The sequence below is a fragment of the Prionailurus bengalensis genome, chromosome E3 (genome assembly GCF_016509475.1).
Source record: "Prionailurus bengalensis isolate Pbe53 chromosome E3, Fcat_Pben_1.1_paternal_pri, whole genome shotgun sequence".
NCBI lineage: Eukaryota > Metazoa > Chordata > Mammalia > Carnivora > Felidae > Prionailurus > Prionailurus bengalensis.
This window is the reverse complement of record NC_057357.1, coordinates 4,986,877-5,011,901: the sequence shown is the minus strand read 5'-3', so window position 1 is coordinate 5,011,901 and position 25,025 is coordinate 4,986,877. Positions and strand designations below refer to the sequence as shown.

General features: G+C 47.6%; 1 protein-coding gene across 2 annotated transcripts in view; it reads left to right on the top strand.

The window, feature by feature from the left end:
- Positions 1–25,025, top strand: part of RNF216 (ring finger protein 216) — a 145,930-nt gene that overhangs the window by 49,272 nt on the left and 71,633 nt on the right. For both annotated transcript variants that reach the window (XM_043559610.1, XM_043559607.1), the window contains exons 9-13: positions 30–169; positions 3,598–3,648; positions 4,560–4,697; positions 6,075–6,223; positions 6,740–6,818. In XM_043559610.1, the coding sequence (XP_043415545.1) occupies positions 30–169; positions 3,598–3,648; positions 4,560–4,697; positions 6,075–6,223; positions 6,740–6,818 (557 nt within the window). The remainder of the gene's footprint in view (positions 1–29; positions 170–3,597; positions 3,649–4,559; positions 4,698–6,074; positions 6,224–6,739; positions 6,819–25,025) is intronic.

Genomic DNA, 25,025 nt, shown 5'->3' with positions numbered 1-25,025 from the left:
ATGATCTTGTGTGGTCACATATCTTCCAGGTGACATAAAAATAGAAAAGAGGATGTTCTTTCTGGAAAATAAGCGGCGACATTGTAGGTCCTATGACCGGCGTGCCCTTCTTCCAGCTGTGCAGCAAGAGCAGGAGTTCTATGAGCAGAAAATCAAGGAAATGGCAGAGGTAGGAGAGTGGATTTGGGGTGTGTTTCCCGGGGTTCTGGTTTGCTCTTAGGGCTTAGTATAGAATGGTCCTTTAAGGGGTGCCTGGCTGGCTCAGTGGGAAGAGCATGCGACTCTTGATCTCATGAGTTCAAGCCCCACATTGTGGTATGCAGACTTAAAAATCTTTTTTTTGTTGTTTTTATTTATTCAGGAGAGAGTGTGAGCTAGGGAGAAGGGCAGTGGGAGAGAGAAAGAGAGAGAGAGAGAGAGAGAGAGAGAGAGAGAATGCCAAGCAAGCTCCACGCTCAGCATGGAGCCTGACACAGGGCTCAATCCCATGACCTTGGGACCATGATCTGAGTCAAAATCAAGAGTCGGACACCGAACCAACTGAGCCATCCAGGCGCCCCTACTTAAAAATGTTTAAAAAAAGTCTTTTAAGATTTGCATATTCTTTCAAACGGTTGGTTTGCATAAACTATAAAGCTCTAAAAAAACAACTGGGTTTTGTAATAATACTGAGTAAAGTTCACTTATAGATCAGATTTATGTGAAAGAATTTTAATTGGAGCTTGATAAACATACCTATTTCACCTCTCTTGGCCTCTAATGATGGAGAACAACCAGAGAGAGGTACCATTTAGCATTTCAGGTCTTCGAGTAAACTGTCAAGTGTGCAAGCCAACCAGAATATTTACGTATCGGGGGTTTTTTGCTCTGTATTTTCTGCATCGGTGGCTCTCAGATTCAGCGCGTGAACCTCTGGGCCCCCCAGGACTCTTCAGGAGGTCTGCAAGGTCAGATCTTTCACCCTCATGAGACATCCTTTGCCTGTTTCATTCCGTTGACTTCGTACTGCCAGAACAGTAGCAGCGCTGGCTCAGCATAAACCAAGTCGGTGGCACCAGACCGTGCTAGTAACCACTTTCTGCACCACTAGGCACTCACATTACAAAAGAACTCAGTGTTTCTCAACGTGCCTTTGAGGGGCACCCGGGTGGCTCATTTAGTTAAGCATCTGACTCGATCTCAGGGTTGTAAGTTCAAGCCTTGTGTTGGGCTCAGCGCTGGGCTTGGAGCCTTCTTTTAAGTGAATAATAAAACAGTTTTTTTTTAATTAAAATGCCTTTGATGAAAGAGTAAGATTTGCTTCTTTGATCACGTTACCTCTTGATGCTCTGTGTGACCCACCGGGAAGTTGGCACGGTGCCTCTGCCCACACTGACCGGTCAGTGGGGTCTCAAGAGGTGCTGGTGCCTTCGAGTTGCAAGATGCCAATCAGTCCCTCTTCCCCCACAAAACGCTCTTTTTATTTGAAAAAATGCTGACAGAAAAACTTCTAATTCAGGAGTAGGCACGGGGCAGGCATTATCTCAAAAATGAAGTGACTTTGGCCAGTGATAAAATTCTAGTCCTCAAGCAGAAATTAGAATTTTTGATCCATCTGTCACAGTTACCTGTCATCTGTCACATTAACACCTGTTAGTGCACCTTGTGCTTTAATGGATCTTCCACACATGATGGTTTTGTCACGTAAAGCACTAATTTCGTGCATTCCGTGGGTCTTGCAGATGCTGGCACATTTCATGGTACAGCATCAAAGCATGGCAGCCATCAATTTCTCGTCAGAACAGTGTTAAAAGGGGGCCCCTGGGTGGCTTAGTCAGTTGGGCGTCCAGCACTTGATTTCGGTATAGGTCATGATCTCATGGTCTGGGGACCGAGCCGCATGTCAGGCTCTGTGCTGACTGCGGAGCCTGCTTGAAATTCTCTCTCTCTCTCTCTCTCCTCTCTCTCTCTCTCTCTCTCTCTCTCTCTCTCTCCCCCCCCCCCCCTCCCCCCCCCTCTCCCTCTCCCCCCCACCCCCCCCACCCTTCGGGTCAGTGTCTCTGTCCTGGCCTCGGTCATTCTTGACAGCATCCCTCCTTTCTGGCACACAGGGTGACCCAGGTTCACCCTGCTTTGCCTGACCTGGACCTGGGATCACCAGTTTGTCTAACATACCTTGTTTTATTTTAGTGGGAATTCATACTGAGATTTCGGTTTCGAATTTAGTTTATAGGGTTTTTTTTTTTTACTCCATTTTCTGTTCGCATTTCTTTGCTAAAAATCTTGATTCTTTTTTTTTTTTTTTAAGTTTATTTATTTTGAGAGAGTGCAAGCATGTGAGTTGGGGAGGGGCAGAGAGAGGGGGAGAGAGAATCCCAAGCAGGCTCCGTGCCCCAAAACTCTTGATTTTTAATAATTTTATAATGACTTATTTTCTTCACTCTATACTATATACTTAACATTTCTGAAATACCAGCTCAATATTAATTGCCAACAACGGCACTAAATATAGTCTGAGATTTATTTGTAATTTTTTGTCTGATTATGTCATTAAAAATATGAAATCAAAATATTACAAAGTCACTTGAAATAAGTCTATGTGGTTATGCCATTAACTTGATAAACAGCGGGGTTTTGATATGATAAATGATAAACAAGTTTGTAAGTTGTAAGGAGTTGGTTTTTTATTTGCTTTTATTTGATTTTATAAAATATTTTAGTTCTGAAGTCAAAACTGTAAAACAAGGAACCGAGAGACCTACCTTCTGTCCTATCCCTTCTTCCCATGACCCCTGAGTCCCTCTATATGTAACCATTATTAATAGTTTTTAGTCTGTCGTTCCTTATTTTATGTAAAAGCAGATATATTGGGAGGAGGTTGTTTTCTGTTGTTCCTGCTCTCTTACCTGGAAGGCAGCCCACTTTTCTGCCCCTTGCCTTTAAAATTAATAGTGCACCCTGCTGGTCACTCTTAGGCAAGCCAGAGATTCTCCTTTCCTTTTTAAAACCGCCTGGTGTGCAGTTTTCTGCATTACCCGTGTTGATTCGGTGATTCCTCTTGATGGACGTTCAAGGTGTTTCCGTGGTAAAAACCCCCACGTGTACCTCATTTCCTCTTTCTGCCCCAGAGCGTCTTGGGGATACGTTCCTGGAAGTGCAGGTGATGAGTCAAAGGTAATTGCTCACGTAACTTACTCCCGTGGTGCTAGGTGTGCCCGTATCGGTCATGTGAGCGGAGTGCCTGCGTCGCTCCAGCCATGCCGACAAAACACCGGGTCAGACTAGGTTGTGGCCCGTTCACATTACTGTTTGCTTTCGCTAGTCTTTGCTGTTCAGAAGTGTTATGTACACGGATTTTCCCTCATTCCTTCCACATTTTGAATCCGATGTAAGAAAGCTTCCCCCATATTTTCCAGTATTTGTTCGGTTTCCTTTTTTATATTTAGCTTTCTGGTGCATTTTAAATTTACTCTGAGGTAACTTTTTAAACCACTACACCGTGTAAGTGAAGAGATGATTTTTCATAATTGAGTCCTTTTGTGTTTATGAAAGTAAATGCTAAATGCTTGTGGCATCTTTCCTAAATTGTATCTGCATGTATTATTTTTTGTTCCCCAGCATGAAGACTTTCTGCTCGCCCTGCAGATGAATGAAGAACAGTATCAAAAGGTAGTTTGAAATCCCACGAATTCATTTTTTCTGGGTATTTACGTGACCTGTTTTCTTTACGACATTTCCCGGTGGCAGATTTTGGTTCCTGTATAACCTGTTGATGTACTGACTTTGTGGTTCAACCAGCTTGCAGTCAGATACTTGAACCATGGTTGGCACTCTTGATCCCAGACTGGGTCAGAATTGAAGCAGAGAGAATGACAGAATTGTTCGTCTTGAAAAACATTGCCTGGAATCCGTTAGGCTCTTAGAGGCAAATTTAGTTCTGGTGCCAAAGGGTTAGAAGGAAGCGCCGTGTCTGGCCTGAGGACCAGGTGACTTGTACGCTCTCTGCTGTCCTCACGTAGCGGCCTTTTCTAGCACGGAGGGAATGGACTGGTGACTGGCTCGATCTCTACCATTAGCGAGAGGAGCAAGTTCACGGTCCTCACGGTGCCGGAGGTTGCTGCACTAGCTAGTTTCAGGGGCCGCTGCACATAGAGCTGGGGCTCAGAGGCAGCCCCTCACACTCCTGCCTTCTTACAAGAGAGCAAAACCTACTTTTTGAAGCTTTTCGCAATAACATCCTTCATGCCACTTTCCCCTGACTCGTGTAATCATGTCAGCGTCGGAGAATAGGTGTGCTCGCTCTACTGGCAACATGGGATTCCTGATACGGTAACTTTGTACAAAGGATGCCTCCAAAGAATAAAAACCCATGACGGTTCTCCCTGTCTCCGGTTATAGATTACTATTTGTATTAGCATCTCGGGCTAGACTTAGGGAGGAAAGAACAATTCATCATTGTTTGATGGCGTCTGAAGGTTGCTTTTTACCTCAGAACGTGTTTGGGGATGGGGGACCGTGGCCCATAGCTGCCCGTCTGCTTCCGCGCGGGGCGTCTCACGAGTGTCTCTGACGGCCCACAGGACGGCCAGCTGATCGAGTGCCGCTGCTGCTACGGGGAGTTTCCGTTTGAGGAGCTGACGCAGTGTGCGGACGCGCACTTGTTCTGCAAAGAGTGTCTCATCAGATACGCCCAAGAGGCCGTCTTCGGATCTGGGAAGGTGAGAACATGGGACATGTCCACGCGTGCGAGGTGTTCACAGAGGATGCGACACACTTACCAGTGCACATGCCTCGTGGAAATGGCCCTTTGGGGGGTGAGACAGGCTGGCGTGTGTGGGATTCCTAGGCGGTCCCTGCTTGCAGCGATGGTGTCGTAAGCGAGTGACGTCACTCTCCGTGCCCGGTGTCCCCCTGTGCCTGCTCCAGGAGCACCTCCTTCACTCATCTTCATTTTCATAACAAAAAGCCTGAACTCAGAGGTCTTTGCAGCTATGTGAATATATGAGAGTGTGTTGTTGGGGTTTTTTTAATAAAATTTTTGAAGAATTTGATAGTTGCATTAAAATGAATAACTGTTGGGCGCCTGGCTGGTTCAGTCTGATGAATATGTGACTCTAGATCTTGGGCTCGTGAGTTTGAGCCCCACATCGGGTGTAGAGGTTACTTAAAAATAGGTAAGTAGGCTTGGGAAAAAAAATGAACAACTGTACAAGATCATATTTCTCTGTCCAGAGTTGGTGTCTCTTGACGTTAGCATAACACGGTGTGGGAAGGAGTTTTGTCTTAATAAATACCTAAAACCCAAAATTGCTTTTTGTGAATGCCTAACCAATAATCAAACCACTCAGCCTCAGTTATTCTAAAGTTGCTTGTACTTGAGTCAAGAACTGAGTAACGGGGGCAGAGCGGTGTGGCAGGCAGAATGATGGCCTCCCCAGAGACGTCCATGTCCTCATCCCAGAGCCTGTGGAATGTTACCTCCATGGGACAGGGGAAACTAAGGTTGCTAGTCTGGTGGCCTTGAAATGGGAGACGACCCTGCATTATCCAGGCGGGCCCAGTGTAATCACAGGAGTCCTTAAAAATGGATGCGAGAGCAGAAGAGGACGTGGCGTGACGTGGGAAGGACTCGGTGAGCTGCTGGTGGCTTTGAAGACAACGTCCAGGGCCCTCGGGTGCAGCTGTCCCGGAGGCCATTGTCCTTTCTCCTGGAAGAGCTCTACTCTGTACTCTCGTCAGTCCCTTGTACCACTCACCTCCGCCTCCCATGTGGTCTCAACCTCCAACCTTTTCAGGGCCTGTGGAGGGAATCCGTTCGCTTCTCACAAATCCCTCCTTTTCAGACACTGTGCCGTGTCCTTCCTCGTCACTCTCCATGTCCCTGTGGTTTGGACTGTGACGGGCCCTCTGGTGCCACCAGAGATGGACTTCGTAGGGTTTATTCATGCTTTCCTTATTTCGAGTGTGATCTCCTTCTTATCCACTATTTATTTGCTTCCCGTTGAGGAATACATTGAACCACTGAGGCTTTTGTGTTTCTGAAAACTTGGTTGAGTTTTCTTTTCTTTCTTTGTCTCCTGACCTTCCAATTCTAGTCAGAGCTCAGCTGCATGGAGGGCAGTTGCACGTGTTCATTCCCAGCCAGCGAACTGGAGAAGGTGCTTCCCCAGACCGTCCTGTATAAGTACTACGAGCGGAAAGCGGAAGAAGAAGTGGCCGCCGCTTACGCCGATGAGCTTGTCAGGTGAGTCCTCTGAGTGGAGCTTGTCATCTGTGATCTCAGTCCCCATTAGGAAGACTGCCTAACCACTGGCATAGACGATGAAAACCTCTGTAACAAAGCTGGATCTTCCAGGTCTCCTGGCAGTTTTCTCCTGAGCAGTAACAATAATTTTACTAAGGGAAGATCTGCCTTTCGTGTTTGTAACCACATTCCTTGGCACCTCTCGTCACTTGGTTTATAGGACCGTCATTACACATTGGGTTGGGGGGCTGGGGGAGAGATGACATAGGTGTGAGACGTTCTCACAAAGGTAGAAGGTCTGTGTTTACGGAGTGGTTTACACTGAGCCAGGACTCAGAGTGGCACCTGCATTTCTGATAAGAGCCAGCATGATGGAGAGCCTCAGTCCCTGTTTTAATTAAAAGTCAGGAGATACAGCTGTCCAGCCGAAAACCCCATCTTCGTGGGAACGGTCACAGGGAGCCAAGTCAGGCTTCCATATTCTGAGCAATATTCCTTCTGCCGTTTTGATCGTAGGTGCCCCTCCTGTAGCTTTCCGGCCCTGTTGGACAGCGACGTGAAGAGGTTCAGCTGTCCCAATCCTCGCTGCCGAAAGGTAGGGAGGCACATGTTTTTCTGTATTCATATTTGAATTATGGTATTGTGGACAACACTAATGGCCCAGATAGTGGCTGGTTGCATGCTGACCTGTGAGCAGGATTTGTGTGCTCTGCTTTTCATGAAAGCAAATGAAGATCACCACTTGTGAATCATGCTTGACTTGGTTACAGAGAAACGGGCCACGTGTGGAATCCTGTCACAAAGCTCTGGACCCCTGCTGTATACCTTTTCCTAGGAGGGCAGATAGCTTCACGTCAAACGTGAAGGGTTTCTAGTTTCTTCTACTGGGCCAGCATTTTTCTTGATTGCTCTTTTCACTACCCTGCTGTGCTCAAATACTTCCCCTGTGTGCACACATATGCGTGTACACACACACATTCTCTCTCTCCCTCTCCCTCTCTCTCCCCCTCCCTCCCTGTGGTTTTCGAAGTCCAAGTGACACTTCTTTGATTAAAAGACTGGGTATCATGGCATCCTCTCTGTCGCATCTGATTATTCACTGTTCTCAGGAGAACTGATTGTGTCGGGTGAGACCAAAGCCATCTAAGCACCTCGTGGCAGAAAATGTTTCTTCTTTTTAACTAGGCTCCTCTGTTAACTAAAGTGTTTTAAAATGTGTCAACTATTGGGGCGCCTGGGTGGCTCAGTCGGTTAAACATCCGGCTTCGGCTCAGGTCATGACCTCGCAGTTTGTGGGTTCGAGCCCCATGTTGGGCTCTGTGCTAACAGTTCGGACCCTGGAGCCTGCTTCAGATTTTGTGTCTCCTCCTCTTCTGTGCCCCTCCCATGCTCATGTTCTGTCTCTCAATAATAAATAAACGTTAAAATTTTAAAAAATAAAATAAAAATTTAAATGTGTTAACTGTTTACAAACCACTTAGAGCTTTTGATAAATATGGGCAGCAACCTAGACAAGTATTTTTAAACCATTTTTCTAAAATAGCATGACCAGAGGGGCACCTGGGTGGCTCAGATAAGCGTCCACCCAGGTCTTTTTCTCAGGGTTGTGAGTTCAGGCCCTGCACTGGGCTCTGCATTGGGCTCTGCACTGGGCATGGAGCCTACTTTCAAAAAGAAAATAGCATGACAAGAGTTGAACATTATAATATCTCTGCCTTATGGGAGAGGGGAGAAATGAAAGTAGTCATTGGAAAAGGAGGAAGAAACTAAACTAATGGATGAAACTTTATTCCCTTTGTTTTCAGCATTCACATTTCTGTGTAAAATCTGAATGCGTTCTTAGAACTGATGTGTCCATGTAATAATTTATCCCCACTGCAGGTTGTTGCTATAACAGTTGTCCCAATAGTCTCCGGCTTTTGGAACTAAGCGTAGTACCTGTCTGCCCTGTGTGCTTCCCATGCACCCAGCACCAGAATGCCTGGGGAGGCCCCAGTAGCCAAGGGAAGGAAAGGTAGGGGTGTGGGGGGAAGTGAAGATGTTGGAATATTCTAGGTCTGAGGAACAGTAGCATACTGAAGGCTTACAGACTAGGTGGGGTCAGGCCATGCAGGCCTGGAGCACCAGTAAGAGAGGGGGGACAAAGGGACAGGTAACAGGGAGGTCTCTCTGGCTGTTGTGTAGTCCAGGTGAAAGATGCACATCACTGCCATCAACTGTGGAGTCTCCATGAATTGCCTAAGGTGGAGCTGGGAACTGCACTTCCTGATAGAATTTCAAATTAGACCCTGCCAATAAAAGTGTTCATACACAATTTGGAAGACTGAAGGTACAGCCATTATTCTCCAAAGACAGTTACGCTCATGTGTCTGACAGTGTCCTGTGAGTGTCTTGAGAACATCCAAACTGAGATGTGAGTGAAAGTCTGCCAGTGGCTTTTAAGATCTGAAACAGAGGGGCATCTGGGTGGCTCAGTCAGTTAAGCTTCCGGCTCCCGATCTCAGCTCAAGTCTCAATCTCAGGGTCATGAGTTCAAGCCCCATGTTGGACTCCACACTAGGCATGAAGCCTACTCTTAAAGGATCTGATGCAGAAACATCAAATATTCCGCTTCCTTTCTGTGGAAGGGATATACGTGCCCTGTTGAACTTGGAGGTGGTCATGTAACTTCTTTTGGTCAATGAAATGTCAGTCTGGATGAAGTCAGTCACTTGCAGGAAAAGTGGTCAAAACATGATTTGGGGTAATGTCAAGAAGATGGCACAGTCAGCAGCCTCAGACTCCCCCTCCCCGCACCCCCCCCCCCCCCACCCACCCCCCGAAACGCTGATCAGCAGTACACAGACCAGTTCCCTTTGGGAGAAATTTAGAAACCAGTTAAGAGGTTCCCTCATTCCAAACAGTGCAAAGCCAGCTGTATTAAAGCCTATGGGAGGGGCGCCTGGGTGGCGCAGTCGGTTAAGCGTCCGACTTCAGCCAGGTCACGATCTCGCGGTCCGTGAGTTCGAGCCCCGCATCAGGCTCTGGGCTGATGGCTCGGAGCCTGGAGCCTGTTTCCGATTCTGTGTCTCCCTCTCTCTCTGCCCCTCCCCTGTTCATGCTCTGTCTCTCTCTGTCCCAAAAATAAATAAAAAACGTTGAAAAAAAATTAAAAAAAAAAAAGCCTATGGGAACATCCATGGAACTCTGTTGCCAGAGCCACTCCCACCTGCACATCCAGGAAACCCCTAAATCCTAGCTTCCCCCCTGGAGGGGGGAAAGGAAAGACTGGAGCATATATCTGGCATCCAGACTTCTTGGGCAGCTACCCAAGGGTCTGGCTTCTGTCTTTCCTGAATCTAAGCACTGACAGGAAGGGGCACCAGGTTGGAGGCTGCTGCGAACAGAGGCAACGTTTTATTTACTTACTACATTTTATTTATTTATTTACTTTTTAAGTTTTTCAGTGTTTTGTTTTTGAGAGAGAGAGAGAGAGAGAGAGAGACAGGGCATGAACAGGGCAGGGACAGAGAGGGAGGGAGACACAGAATTCTAAGGAGGCTTCGGGATGTCAGCACAGAGTCCGAACTCACAAACCATGAGATCGTGACCTGAGCCGAAGTTGGATGCTTCATCAGCTGAGCCACCCAAGCACCCTAATTTTATTTTTTTTAATTTAAGTAGCTCTGTGCCCAACATAGGGCTTGAAGTCACGACCCCTAGATCAAGAATTGCATGCTCTATCGAATGAACCACCCAGGCACCCCCAAAGGCAGTATTTTAAACTAGCATACGCTCCTGTACCTTTGCCCTTCCCCTCAACTTAGTGTGGAAAGAGCTAGAGAAAAACTCCCAACTTCTGGCTTCTCCCTGGGAATAGGGAAAGAGTTGGAACGTGTGTCCAGTCTTCCGGCTTTTGGGAGTACTGTCTACAGGACTGGTTGTTGTCTCGCTGGACTCAGAGCACTGACGGGATCCTGCATGCTCTAGATGCCTGGATGCCTCTGAGAACACAGGAGAGCCGAGAGGCTGGCTACCACCCCAGAGGACCCACAGTTCACACAGATGGAGGCAGAGGCTGATACAGCTTGGCAGCTTCTCCCTCAGGGAAAGGAAGAGTGGAGCATGTACCCAGTTTCTAGCTTCTTGGGGAAGGAGGTTTTTTAAGGGACTAGTTTCTTTCTTGCCGAGCTCAGCATTGATGAGACCCACCGTACTCTAGATGCCTAGGAACCGCGGAGAACGAGAAGGAGCTGGACAGTTTACACCAGCTCCAGAGAACCTGCAGTACCATAGACAGACACCAGAGGGAGAAAGAAATTGCAGGCTCATGAATAAGGAAACTGTGAAACTTCTCAAATTGGGAATTCACACTTAATTCCAGAGAAGACATATCCTCAGTAACAGCTCCCAGAATCTCTAGCTAGGCTGATTGGTGAAGGTCTTTCCCTGCATAAAGCCAATGTGTAAAGACTGGGAGAGGTGACTGTTGCTTAAAATGTGTAGATCCTACCACACAGTAACAAGGCACAAGAAAAACATGGTCCAACCACAGGGAGAAAGTAGATCTCCAGAAAGGACCCTGTAGAAAGGGAGGTATGAGAATTACATGACAAACAATTCAAAATAATCATAAAGCTGTTAAACAAGCTCAGGAAAATGATATGTGAACAAAATGGGAGTATCAACAAAGAGAAAATAGAGAGAAGAATCCCAACAAAATTTGGAGCTGAAGAGTGTAGTAACTGACGGACAATTTCACTACAGGGATTCAGTATCCAATTTGACTAAACAGAAGAAAGAATTAGTGAACTCAAAGACAAGTCATTTGAAATTACTTAGAAGAGCAAAAAGAAAAAAAAATGAACAAGGAAAGCTTAAGAGACAAATGCGAGGGACACCATCAAGTGAAACAGTGTATATCTCATAAGAGTTTCAGAAGGAGAAGGGAGAAAAAGACAGAAAGCTTATTTGAAAAAATAATGGCCAGGGGGCGCCTCGGTGGCTCAGTTGGCTAAGGGCCTAACTTCGGCTCAGGTCATGATCTCATGGTTTGTGAGTTCGAGCCCCGCTTCAGGCTCTGTGCTGACAGCTCAGAGCCTGGAGTCTGCTTTGGATTCTGTGTCTCCCTCTCTCTCTCTCTCTCTCCTTCCCCCACTCCTGCTTTGTCTCTACCTCTTTCTCAAAAATAAACGTTAAAAAATTGTTTAAACATGAACAAAGGACTCGAATAGACAGTTTTTCGGGGCGCCTGGGTGGCGCAGTCGGTTAGGCGTCTGACTTCAGCTCAGGTCACGATCTCGCGGTCCGTGAGTTCGAGCCCCGCGTCAGGCTCTGGGCTGACGGCTCAGAGCCTGGAGCCTGTTTCCGATTCTGTGTGTCCCTCTCTCTCTGCCCCTCCCCCGTTCATGCTCTGTCTCTCTCTGTCCCAAAAATAAAAAAAAAAATAAACGTTAAAAAAAAAAAAAGACAGTTTTTCAAAGAAGACGTACAAATGGCCAACAGGTGTATGAAAAGATGCTCAACATAACTAATCATCAGGGTAATGCAAATCAAAACCCCAGTGAGATCACTTCACATCTACTGGGATGTACACTCTCACAAAAAGGAAAAAGAAAATGATAAGTGTTGACAAAGATGTGCAGAAATGTAAACCATTGTGCGTTGTTAATGGGCGGGTAAAACAGTACATCCCTGTGGAAAACAGCATGGGGTGTCCTCAGAAAATTAAAAATAGGGGCGCCTGTCTTGGTCAGTTGATGAAGCATGTGACTCTTGATCATGGGGTAGTAAGTTTGAGCCTCGTGTGTGGAGATTACTTAATAAAGTCTTTACAAAATTAAAAATAAAGCTACCATATAATCTAGGAATCCTGCTGCTGAGTATTTGTCCTAAAAAATCAGAAACAGGATCTTGAAGAGATATTTGTACTCCTGTTTATTGCATTATTGTTCACGGTAGCCAAGATACAGAAACAACCTAAATGTCCATCCATGGATGAATGGCTAAAGGAGATATCTATCCATACAATGGAATGTTGTTCAGGTTTTTTAGAAAAAACAAGTCCTGGGGTGCCTGGGTGGCTCAGTCAGTTGAGCATCCAGCTCTTGATTTCGGCTCAGGTCATGATCTCAGAGTTGTGAGATCAAGCCTCGCGGGGCTCTGCATCGGGCTCCCCACTGAGTGTGGAGCCTTCTCAAGATTCCCTCCCTCCCTCCCTCCCTTTGCTCCTCAAGTGCACATGAGCTCTCTCTCCAAAAAACAAAGAAATCCTGTCATGCTACAACATGAGCGAACCTTGAAAAAATTATACTAGTGAGACAAGCCCATCACAAAAGGATTCCACCTACTGGAGGTGTAGTCCCTTGCAGAAGCGGAAAGTAAAATGGTGGCTCCAGAGGCGGGGGGGGGGGGGGGGGGGGATAGGAAGCTGCCGTGTGGTGGGTATAAAATTTCAGTCACGCAAGATGCACACGTTCTAGAGGCCTGCTATGCAACAGTGCACACGCAGTTAGCGATACTGTACTGTACACTGTAAGATTTGTTAATAGGATTTCACTCGTTTGGTTTTTTTAAACACAATAGAGGTCTAATGGTTTGTTGTCTCTTTTCCTTCTGCCAAGATGGACGTGTAGAAATAAGTCTCTCTCTTGAGCTACCGGAGTTTGAATTTATTCCCACCAGCATGACTTAACACGTCCGGACCAATACAGATCATGACTATGAGTATGGAGGCTATGAGTATGGGGAAAAAGAGCAGATTTGAAAGATAATGGCGAGATAGGATTAGAAGAAGATATTCTGACTGTGGGGGTAGGGAGAAGTCCAGATGACTCACTTCTCTGGTTTAGGCCACTAAGTGGGTGATGATGCTATTCACACACAATTGAAAATAGAAGAGAAAGAGATTCCAGGACAGAAGGTTAATTCTGTTTTGGGAAGGCGGAGTTTTGAGGATGGGGAGATTGAGTATGTGCATGTTTTGCTAATGCCTGGCACGTGGTAGGTGCTCGGGAATTACTTGCAAAGTGCTAGAGTCGGGAACATGAGGTGAGAGCTAAGCTAGAGGAAAATTTGGGGAGTCAGGAGTAAGAAGCATTGAAAGGAGGGAGCCCCGGGACAGGGAACGCAGCTGGGAATACAGCAGGCCTGCGGTGGGGCATTTAGGAAGTAGGTGACCGAGTTAGGAAATGTTGCTAGCATTTGATTTAGGATCTCTTCAGATGCATAGGTGAGTTTGGGGAAATTATTATCTTTAAAGTGGTGAGTCCTGCTAACTTCAAAGTAGGTATTTCCATTTATGCAGATCTTTTCACGTCCCTTGGTAATGTTTTCCAGTAAAGAAAGTGCATCAGAAGGCAGGCGTTATCAATTACAGTGTCCTTCAGCAGAACTCGACCCACCCCTGCAGGTGATAGCATGCGCCTTCGCCTTAGAGACGCACTCTCTGCCACTGGGGTGAGGTCTGCAGAGGTTGGCCCACCATGGAAAATAAAGTGAAAACTGTCTCTTGGGAACCTGCACCCAGGAGAGCTTTACCATTAGGACCAACCTGGTCCATTCTTATCAAGCGCTATGGAGAGTCACCACTAGGTGGCACTGATACTCCACGAGGAAGGGTTTTCTCTGGAGCATTTCAAAAGTATGTCAGTCAGCAAGACACCGTCTCCTAAACAGAATTGACAGTATTCTTTTGGGCTTAGTACCAAAGCAAATCAGTATGTGCATTCAGAATGTAACCTCAAAGATGTCAGTGTTTTTAGAACATACGCTTTGACCTTTAGACTTACACAAATTATCTTTATGATGTTTCTTTTCAACTAGGTGGCTAAACAAACCGTTCATCCTTGAAGGTTGCTAATGTTTAAGAAATGAGCCACAAACTGATTCTGGCCCACATGAGACTAAGGGCATCTGCTTCCTCATTGCGGCATCTTTGCCAGTAATCTAAACTCCGGTTAGATTTCCAGGAACTTGTCATTCTGAGATGAGGCGTTTATATTAATACATTATCTAGACGGGGGCTTGAATGCCTGGACTCATTCCTCCAAAATCCCTGAAGAGAATGAGATCCTGTATCTTTGATGAAATGGAGAGAGAGTCTTTGTCTCATTGATATGATGGAATGCTTTTGTCCAGGCCCTTAGCGCCCTGTGTGTTTTCAGATAAAGGATTCATCAGTTTGTTTTCAGCATGCTGCTTTTAGGAATGAATTGGATGTTTGGTGTGGGACTGCTGAGTGTTAGATAAAAGGAGATTTCAAAGCGATGCTCCTGGAATATTTATTCCCTGTTGAGTCCTTCTGTACCTTCCCAGAACCATAGATTTGTTCCATAAATTCAGAGGTTTGTAAGTAGAACTTTCCAGAATGGTAGCCAGGGCCACGAGGTGGAGGTTTGAGAATATTCAGGAAGTAAGTGCTCAAGAAGGGAGACCTATCAGGCCATGAGACTTCAGTCCACAGAACTGTGAAGGACACCTGGTTTGGTGTCCCTTAGTGAGGCTAAGAGGGTGAGTGTGGCTGTGCAAACACTCGTCTGTTCCCAGTGTCACATGTCTTTGTTTCCCTGTCTCTTTCTTGCTTTCTTTTCCTATGTCTCTCATCTCTCTTCCCTACACATCTTTTTCTACCCTTTCTAGGCCCTGTCCTGTCCTTTGTAGCTTTCAGTGTTATTGATTGACTCTGTAGCAGTGAAATCCAACCAAAATTCACATCTGCAGTGAGCCAGTTTGTTGCTAAAAAACAGGCATCTGCAGCCGCCTACAGTAGCTGAATGGCTGCGTGAAGAGCATGTCAATGAGCCTGGCCCAGCTGTCAGTGCCAGGGCGGCTCCAGCTGTGACAGTGGACGGTTGGCACTTATTAGCAGCACTATAATTTGAGCCCCAGCCAGTCAGCTGACTCCTGTGCTGAGCACAGGCATTTACATTTATCTAGATGTGAATGAAGCTTGATCCTCTTGTTCCCACTACTAGGGAGGATCTTTATTCAGGAAGTTATGTTGACAAGAACCGAATGTTTGGGTAACAAAAGGATTTTTTAAGTTCCAGAGTGAGGGCTCATTCACTGGCATGGAAGTCCATGTTGCATGATGCGAGTCCACACAGGGAGTGGGGTGGGGTGGGAATTCCCTCTCGGGGGAGGTGGCCTGCCCCTGCTCGCAAGGTGAATCACTTCCTTCCGAGGGTTCTCGCTGAATAGCTTAAGACCTCGGGCTGCAGTGGTGCGCAGGCATGCTGGGTAGGTGCCTCACAGGACTCCCGGCATTCCCCACAGCTGCCCTACCAAGTGGCCACGGAGGTGTGGAGTCGGGTGACAATATCACCCAGTGGCGAGAACCCAGAGGGAGGCCTCCCCACCTCAGACACGATCCCAGAGGGGATCCCAGGCGCCATCCGTGTCAGCGGCCCTCCCGTCAAGCACAGAGCAGAGCTGGCATCATGGCAGTGAGGTTTCAGGATTTAATCCTATGTTGAACTTAATATTTTTGTCATTTTCCACTTTTTAAAGTTCCTCATAGCAAACAGCATAGTGAATCTGTTCGTCATAGGCTGCTTGATCCTTGAAAAATTTTGGTTGATAATTACACTTCATTATTTGACATCTTAACACATCTAACAATGATTAGAGAGTTTGGTTCTTTCAGTGGGTGTGCGTGCGTGTTTGTGTGTTCCCGAGAAGAATAAAAACACAGAAGGTAAATATTGCTTACCTCTTTCCTCCCCTGCCTTCCCAGTAAAAGTCCTGTAAATGCCGTATCTGCTGTTGTTAGCAGCACTTACTTGAAAGGGAGGTAGATTTCTATCTGAGAGGAGGAAAGGTAATGATATGTACACGTATATTTACATACACATGGGCTAAATGAAAAGGCCAGTATGAATAAAACATTTGTTTTTGTTTCCCCTTAGCCCCACAGGAGTAGTTTTTACTCCTACAGTTCATCCTTTTTATCCCTTGATCATGGGCACCGAATGGTGAAAACAGCAGCCTCTCCCCCTTGGCCTTAGAGGAGGCTGGCAAGTGGGCACAGGCAGCGCTGCCATGGCTGCCCCTCGGGAGGGCTGGCGCGGCCCTCGCACTCCTCCCCTGAGGCGCAAGGCTTGACTGCAACCCCTCCCCCAGGTAGTAGAGTGCATTTCAGAGCCCAGCAGTCCAGACAGGCCGAAGTGTCCATGTGGACTTGGTATTTGCCTGTCTCCTTGACCTGCGGGAGGTGGGCATGGGCATTACTATGTCTTGCTCCCAGAGAACATTCCAGTGCTTCTTTTCTCGCCCATTGAAACTGCTCTAGATGGTTAAAATGTTGCCATCTTCCAGGAGGCCAGTCACACAGCTTCTTGTTCCCAGGCTTTGTGTTCCTCCTCTGTCAGCATAGCTTGGAACAGGCGCTTTTGCTGGGCTTTATTACTAAGCTCTCTGTTTGGAGATTCTTTCGGAAACAGTTATATGAGAGGCATTCGTTGATGTGCTGCTCTGGACCCAGCACTGTGCTGGGTGTGGTGAGGCCGTAGACCCCGAGGTGCCCGTGGCTGTCGCCTGCACTGCGGCTCAGGAGACAGTCTGGCGCAGTGGTTAAGACCAGGGATTTTGATGTTAAATCGGCTCATGCTTTCATTCCAACTCTTCCACTTCTTGACTTTGTGACTTAGGGTAAATACGTCCCCTCCCCGAGCCATGGTTCTTTAATCTGTGAAACAAGAACGGCCGTGTGTCCTAAAGCAGGGGCCCAGGAGTAAACGGCGTGATGCAGGTGAAGCGCTCGCTCCAGAGTCTGGCGCTTCTTAGGTCAGGAAACAACAGCTGCCGCACAAGGAAGGGGGAGACTGATGCCAGCGGTGAGTGTGTGCAGGTGAGGAGTTCCTAGAAAGGAGGAGCTTCTCCCAGGTTTGTAAAATGTCCGCCACCACCAGAGGGTGGGATTCCCCTGAAATGGTTAGATGTGAAGTCCCTTGGGGGACCCACAAATGACTCCTTGCATACCTAGTTTTTCAAATCATGTACTCAGAAAACTCTTTTCTTATTAGCATGCCACTGTGGAAAGGGGATGGGTTTTTTTAAGCTAAATTTTGTCCTGATACATTCTGGAAGAAATGACTGCTGTCGCTTGAGCCTGCATTGTTCAAGTTCAGAGAGGGACCTGTGCTACCCTGGGGAGAGCTGTGTCCTAATGAAGGCTACCTGTGGGTCTGTTCTGTCAGTCTCAGTTGCTTGGTCCACAGCACTGGTTTGTCCCTCCTCTTGAGTTTCTTGTGGTGGTGGTGGTGGTGTTATCCCTATTTGAAAAAACTGGCATCCCAGGGAATAATATTCAAAGAGATGAGTGTAGGATGGACCTAGAAAAACGATTGTACATTTTGCTAGAGAAGTCAGAATTAGTCACAAAGATAAAAATCCATGGTTTGTCTCCATGACTCATTGGGTATGTTTTTTTGTCTTCCTGGGAAGGTACTGATCTTGGGGTGTTGACTGCCCCACGTACTGCCAGTGCAGCAGGCAGGCCTAGAGGTCAGGGCTGCTCACCTTTCACTGACCTTGGAGTGAAAGGACATCCCTCCTTGTCTCTCTTTGGTGTCTTGGTTTCTACTAAGATGCGTTATCTGTAGTATATAAAGAGAGAGACTGAATTTTTAACAGATTTGTATGGGCACTTACTAAAATTGAAATTCTGACCCCTTTCTCACGGTTTTTTGTGGCCACCATGAGCCATTGCGTATCAGGCTCTCCACAGTCTAACGCTGTTCACAAACCATAGGGGGACTGTAAGTTTTCAGTGCCTGTCTTTCTGGAAACTACACATTATTTGTTTAGTGCCTTCATATGTTTTGTTAAAATAACTTAATGGCTTTTTGCGTGTGCCTCATCAGAGGAGAGATGTGTTTTGATTCAGAGTCTTCAGAAATCTCACGTTAAAAATCCCTCAAGAATTGGGGTGCCTGGGTGGCTCAGTCGGTTAAGTGTCCAACTTTGGCCCAGGTCATGATCGCGTGGTTTGTGGGTTCAAGCCCCACATCATCGGGCTCTGTGCTGACGGCTTGGAGCCTGGAGCTTGCTTCGGATTCTGTGTGTGTGTGTGTGTGTGTGTGTGTGTGTGTCTCTCTCTCTCTCTCTCTCTCTCTCTCTCTCTCTGACCTGTCCCCTGCTCACACTCTGTATGTGTGTCTCTCTGTCAAAAATAAATAAACTTTAAAAAAAATTTTTTTTTTAAATCCCTCAAGAATTGATGTCTACAGAATGTCGTTTTATAGTCATTTGCTGCCTTTTTGTCTAATTGCTAATTGTGTGACCCGGTGTCAGCATTTTAATTTGTTTTAGTGGTTCTGGCTGCAGTGTCCTTGAAGGAGTGTGTGCACGCATCACACGTGTTTGCGTGTGTGTGCATGTGTGCTGTGTGTGTGTGTTGTGGAGCACAGAGCCTTCGTGTGCCCTCTTTGCATTCTCGGCACAGAGCACTGAGGGCTTCCAGCCTTGCAGGTAGGAGAGAAATGGTTGCTATGGTGACAACACAAGCGTGAAAACACCCCATCTCCCCGTGGGTGTCTGTGTCAGGGAGGAGGCGTGGGGGCACGGGAGGCGGGAGCAAAGAGGAAGGCTTAAAGCACGGAGCGGAGCCGTCACAGGGTGGGATTTCTCATGTGTGCTGCTGGACTCAAGGTCATTTTCCTGCCGCTGTGGAGTAACTAAGCATTGAGCATGGCGTTTTACTCTTCGGTGTCCTCCCTGACTTTGAGACAAACATACAGAGAATGAGGAGGGCCTCTGTCACCTCTCTAGTCCCCAGAGGCCGCATGGCTTTCTCCCAGACCATGTTTAGAAACGCGTGCCTGTCTGTGGGCCAGTTTACCGTTCTACGTGGGATGAACTGCCCAGACCCAGAACCCATTGCCCTTCGTCTCCACTGTCACAGGCTAAAGAGCCAGCCCTGCCAGCCCATGAAACTGAAGGGCAGCTTGTGTGCTCTGTATCTGCATTACGTACTGATGCGCCTTGAGAAAACGGGCACAGAATGACCTTGGTGACTAGGATCAGCACTGAGAAACGGTCCAGTCGGCTGCGGTTGGGGAAGAAGCATACCCCCAAGCTGTTGTGCCATTCTGCCAGAAAGTTCGCGCAGGTGCTCAGGGCCCTTTGAGATGGGGGTCGGCTCCCTAGTTCGACAGGCAGATGCCGAGCAGCCTGCCAGCAGAGCTCCTGCCGACAGCCTCTCAGGGATTTTCTGCTTCTCGTCTCTCCAGAGTCACAGCTAGCAAGTGACAACATCAGGAGTCAAATCCAAGGCTGCCTTCCTCACTGTTCTATGGTTTTAGGTGTGATTTGGGTATGGTTGGCCAGTTTTAACACTCCTTCCTTATCTTTTGGTGATACAAACTGAAATGCTTACAAATGAAAGGGTATGTCGTCTGGGGTTTACCTTAAAATTACACTGGGTGAGAGAGGACGGGAGAGTAGATGGGGTACAGAAAGCAGATTGGCCCTGAGCTGATCATTATTAAACCTGAGTGATGGGCATGTGGGGATCCATCACTCATGTTTATTGCCTACGTTTTTATATATTTAAATTTTTTCATAACGAAGCTAATTTTAAAAATACTGCATTTTAAAAATCTGATTTCACTTGACTTTTCTGTATCTGTGCTCTTACCTACTTTGTTCCTTTGAGGGCCTCTCAGTCTTGGGAACTGGAAAGACCCTTAATCGGATGTCCAGTTCTGTGGCATTGTCACTTTTTTAAGAGATTAGGAAAATGTGTAGGAAACTGTCAAAAGCTTTTTGTGGGAAGGTGTGAAAGGGCCCCTCCTCCTGGAAGGAGGAGGGAGGAGCAGGGGAGAGGGTCTCTATTTGTACAAGATTCTTCCGTAGGAGTGGTAGTGACCTGGTGTTTTCCAGCTTCCTTGAGAAAAAAGACCTGAGGTACCCAGAAGGAATCCAAGATGGGTCACTAGACCGTATTGTAACAGGGAGACTGTTCCAGGAGCCTGGAGCCCTATGCTGAGGCCCTGCCAGAGGCTGCTGGACAGCTCTGGACAGACTCCCCTCTCTGGAATGCCTTCCAGCAAGTGGTGCAGCTTCAAGGCCAGAAAAGAGACCAGATGACCTTTCGAGTGTCCTTCCAGTCCAAAGTCCCTGGTTTCTAGAATACTGAGGGTTTTGAAACTGGTGTTGGCATTTGGTTTTCAAAGAGAAACAGGCTAAGAGTTTCTCAGATCAAATCCCTGTAGTCTCATAAAAGCACTTTTCAGTTTTATTTTCCATCAGAAATTCATATGAAAAGTATTTTAAATTTCAAAAGCTCCCTGTACCTGAGAAGCTGATCCAGATTCTAGCCCAAAGAGAGTGAGATAGGTCACAATTTTTTCTTCTCTTGTCTTTGACTCCTGCTTGTCCTTTTCCCTTCCTGTCCCCTCTTCGAGATTTTGCTGCTTAAAACGTCTCCTGTTGTCACAATCCTCTTAGCTCCCAGGCTCTTTCCTCCTGTAAAGGCCTCCTCCTCCCTTCTGAGGCCAGTGCCCACTCTGACCTCCACTTAGCTCTCCCCGGGTGGGTCTTCTGTCCAGGGAAGCCCCGTGCCCCCGAGCCCTTTGTCACCGTGGCCCTTTCTGCCCTACAGCTCTTCTCTCTCCCCTGAGTTCTTCCTTTGGATTCGCTCTTTCTTAAAACCCTTTGCCTTGCTGTCTTCCTGTAGAAGAAGCTGATGAGGGTCTTCCCCCTTCTGTCTCACGTTTCTTCCCTCTTTGAACACACTGCTTCGCTGCTCCGTCGGCATAGGCTTGTGCCAAGACAGGCCGGTTGGCTTTGATTGGAATTTGGTGGTTCATTCAGCAGATTTTGACTGAGTATTGCCATGCCTGAAGAAATACAGAAGGGACAGCCACAACCGTACCCTGAGATCGGGGTCGGAGAAGCCGACTCCTTATGCAGACAGCTAAATAGTGAGATGGTGACAGGGGCTGCTGGAGGGAGCTGGGGATGGAGGGTGGGGCGGGGGGGACTTTAATTGGGCAGTCTGGAAACACTTCATGGAAGAGCTGGGTCTTGGCCTGAGTCCTAACAGGACCTGATGGGTACAGGTAGACCAGTATTCCTGGCCAGGGAGTGATGCAAGCAGAGCTGAACAAGGGTCAGCCGTTAGACGGGTGTGACAGAGCAGGAAGAGTACACACTGGGAGGAGGAGTGGACCTTAGATAGAAAGGGGTTTGCAGAGCAGAGGCCTGAATCTGGTTGCAGACACCCCAGGGAGCCGTTGCGAGCCTAATGCTGGGATGGTGTGATCAGAGTTCTGGTGGGAGCGCGGGCCTTGTAGAGCCATGAAAGAGGGCATGATGGGGGGAGAGACTAGATACACAGCGTTAGGGGGGCTGGAATATCTGGTCACTTCTGGTGACCTAGTGACCCGCGACCTGGGAATGCACGGTGCTCCTTTGTCCTTGGTTAACAAACCATCCAGTCCCAAAGCCCATTAGTGCAGTGTTGTGGGTGTTCACTAGCAATCTTTGACCCTTCTCCAGAAGACCTCGGTGGGAGTGGATTAGCCTGAAGAAACGCTGGTCTTCCGAGGGCTGACCGGGGGGGGGGGGGGGGGGGGGGGGGGGGGGGGGGGGGGGGGGGGGGGGGGGGGGGGGGGGGGGGGGGGGGGCGGGGGGCAGGCCGGAAGGTAAAGGCAGCAGTGGTTACAAGCGATGATAGAGGCAGAGACAGTGCAAGGAAATAAATCTTGACATTCTTCATAAGTAAACACATCCGTTCACAGGCCAGGTGGACACATCCTGGGCGCACATGTCCAGAGGCTGGCTGTCTCTGGAGCACACCCCCTGCTGCATGGAAGGGTCTGCATTGCTGGCTGTAGGAAAACTGGACGTTTGGCCCCTCTTTTAGTGGCTGCTACTTAGCTACCACTCGGTGGCCAGCGTGATTTTTTAGTCCTTGGGTGCTTTAAATATGGAAGAAACCATGTAACCATCACAAAGTTTTTTCCCCACCCATTTAAAATGGCTTGTTTTCCAGCTGAAAGCATGTTGGATAAGCTTAATTTCTCTCACTCAGATAAGCTTAATTTCCCTAACTCCAATGTGCATACAGAGAATTGCCTAATTCTCCTTTTGCAACATGTTTTCCCAGCTGCTGGGAGGCCTGCTTTTTTTCTGTGGGCCTCCTGACAGAAATGCAAACAATTTAAGGCCCTATGGTACCAACTGCTGTTTATTACCCCAGGGACTTGGATATTGGTGTGTTTTTCCCAGGAATGTATTTATCTGGAGTTGGTGGCTACTCCCCCATCCCTCCGAGCTGAGCCAGAGACAGACAGTCAGTGGGCTGAGCTGGGCTTCCTTCAGCAACAGCTGCGCCCCCCCCCCCTTCTGAGCGAGGTCACCTCCCCGCCCAGCTCCAGTCCCATAGCCTCATCCTGCAAGGAAATGAAACCCGTTCCTTGGATGCGATCTGATTGGAACCGTGTTTTCTGGGGTACCTCTGTTAAGAGCTTCTAGCAGAACACAAAACGGCCTTTTTATACCTTGTTTTGTAAAAAGTGCATTTCCCCCAAAATAAGTCTTGACACTCTTCATAAATAAACACATCCGTTCACAGGCCAGGCAAGGGAGGAATGCCTCTGGGAGCAGTTTGGCTGGGTTTGCTTTTCCCCCGCTGAATGCCTGGCGTGCACTGTCCATCCCAGGGTGGCTGAGGGGAGAACGCTCTCTTCTGTTGCTGCCAGAACCACAACAAATGACAACTTTCCGTTCTGTCATCTCTCTCAGCTCCACTGCTGGGCAAGCAATTCATTTTTCTACCATAAAAGGACAACGAAGCTTGTGTAGAGCCGTGGTGAAAACGGCTTCTGCACTGCAGTGAAAAAGCAGAAGACAGCCTTGGAAAGTGCACACCTCTGGCTTAGGCCCGGCTGCGGGGCGGGGGGTGTCCGAGAGCAGGGCATGGGACACGTGCCATCTGATGGGCAGCGTGAGGTCAGGACAGGTGTGGGTATCCTCGGCACTGGCCGAGCGGGACACGTGAATGTGTAGTTCAGACCCTGTTCGGAGGAGCTGCACTGGGCCTGCCCGCACGGTTCTGTGATCCTGGCCTCTGGTTTCCCGAATCTGTGATTGCGGGCGTTGGATCTGCAAGGGGTACCTGGGAAATCATATGGCCCCGGCACCTTCATTGTGCAGGTGCAGGGAAGAGACTGAGTGCCAGGTTCGTGTAGCTTGAGGAAGACCTCCAGATTATGTCTTTCAGTTACATGTGGACTCTGCAGAGATTCCAGGATAGGTCAAATCTGTACGTGTCCTCAGTGGTCTGTTAGTATACCAATCGCCTCCGTTAATGATGGGCCACAGAAACCCGGACTAATAAAAGTACAGTTCTCAACTTGTGGGTCTGCATGTGAGTCAGCCAAGGTCTTTCAGAAAGTATCTATTTGTAGCCTTGTTACCTGTAAAATCCATGGGCCCTTGAGGTGATTGTAAGTAAATGTTGTTCAGAAATCAGTATAGGAGTAGGTAGGAAGCAAACGTTTAGCTATTTCGACAACATGAGAGTGGGGCTGCGAAATTCCTGCCCCATGCAGCCTGGTGAAGGAACCAGAATGCCAGCTCAGCACACATTAGCGGCAGCACACAGCATGCTGTTTCAGCGAGAGCCCCACACCCCAGTACACCGCCCGCACAGACCTCTGCCCTGGGCCTCCGCCTTCTCTAGCTGAAGAGGACAGGTTCTCCGATTGAGCCAAAAACAGTGCCCACATCTTTTGGCCTGGCTCCCTTGAAGGTTTTCCTGTAAAGAGGAACTGAGATGTGTCATTTAAAACTTACCTTAACTTGGGGCCTGGGTGGCTCAGTCGGTTGAGCATCTGACTTCAGCTCAGGTCATGATCTCACAGTCTGTGAGTTTGAGCCCCGTGTCGGGCTCTGTGCTGACAGCTCAGAGCCCGGAGCCTGCTTCAGATTCTGTGTCTCCCTCTCTCTCTGACCCTCCCCCATTCATGCTCTGTCTCAAAAATAAATAAACGTTAAAAAAATATTTTTTTTTTAAATAAAATTTACCTTAAGTCTTAACTGCACATCTGATTTCAGAGCGAATGCTGGAACGGACCCAAGCACATTCTTCAGGGAATAAAAACCATGTCCAAGAATCTTGCTGATCTGGAAATTTGGGAGGAAAGCAAGGGTTTTCAAGTTTAAACTTTATTACCCCGATAGTACTGGTGGTCAGAATAGATTGTCAGCTTGTTGGCTCAGAATCAGAAGTTAACTCAGAAGTCATTCCTGGAAGAGAATATCACCAAGTAGAGATGGCAGAAAGGAGCTCAGTATGAATGATTCAGTGTCACACATTCCTAGACCTTGTTGGAAACTGTAAGATGAGTTTAAACCTTACTGTTCCAGCAAATGAAGCAGTTGGGGAGGCAGTAGTGGTAAAATGGAGCGTTTACACAATTCTTTTTTAGCACGACCTGCCTGAATTCTTTTTCTCTCAATAGTGTAAAACTTCTGAATCTGTTAAAGAGCTCGTTGGTATATTTTCCCCTGGTACTTCTCAAGATCTTCACTGCCCTCGAAATAAACAGGATAATGCCCCTCAAAATTTGTCTCCACTCTCTGTCTCCCACAGTCTTTCCTTGTAGAAACCTTTGAAGCCTTTGTTTTTTTGTCAGCAGTAGCAAGTGAATTTCGCCTTACAGAACACTTACTAATTCTTATTAAGTGTAACTTTTATGAGGCTAATTGCTCAAGCAAATAGCATTTCCTTCTTGGATAGAGCCTCTCCCTCCCCATCCATCACTGTCTACACATGCTCGGGCGTCCTGGCTGTGCGGTGACCAGCTTAGAG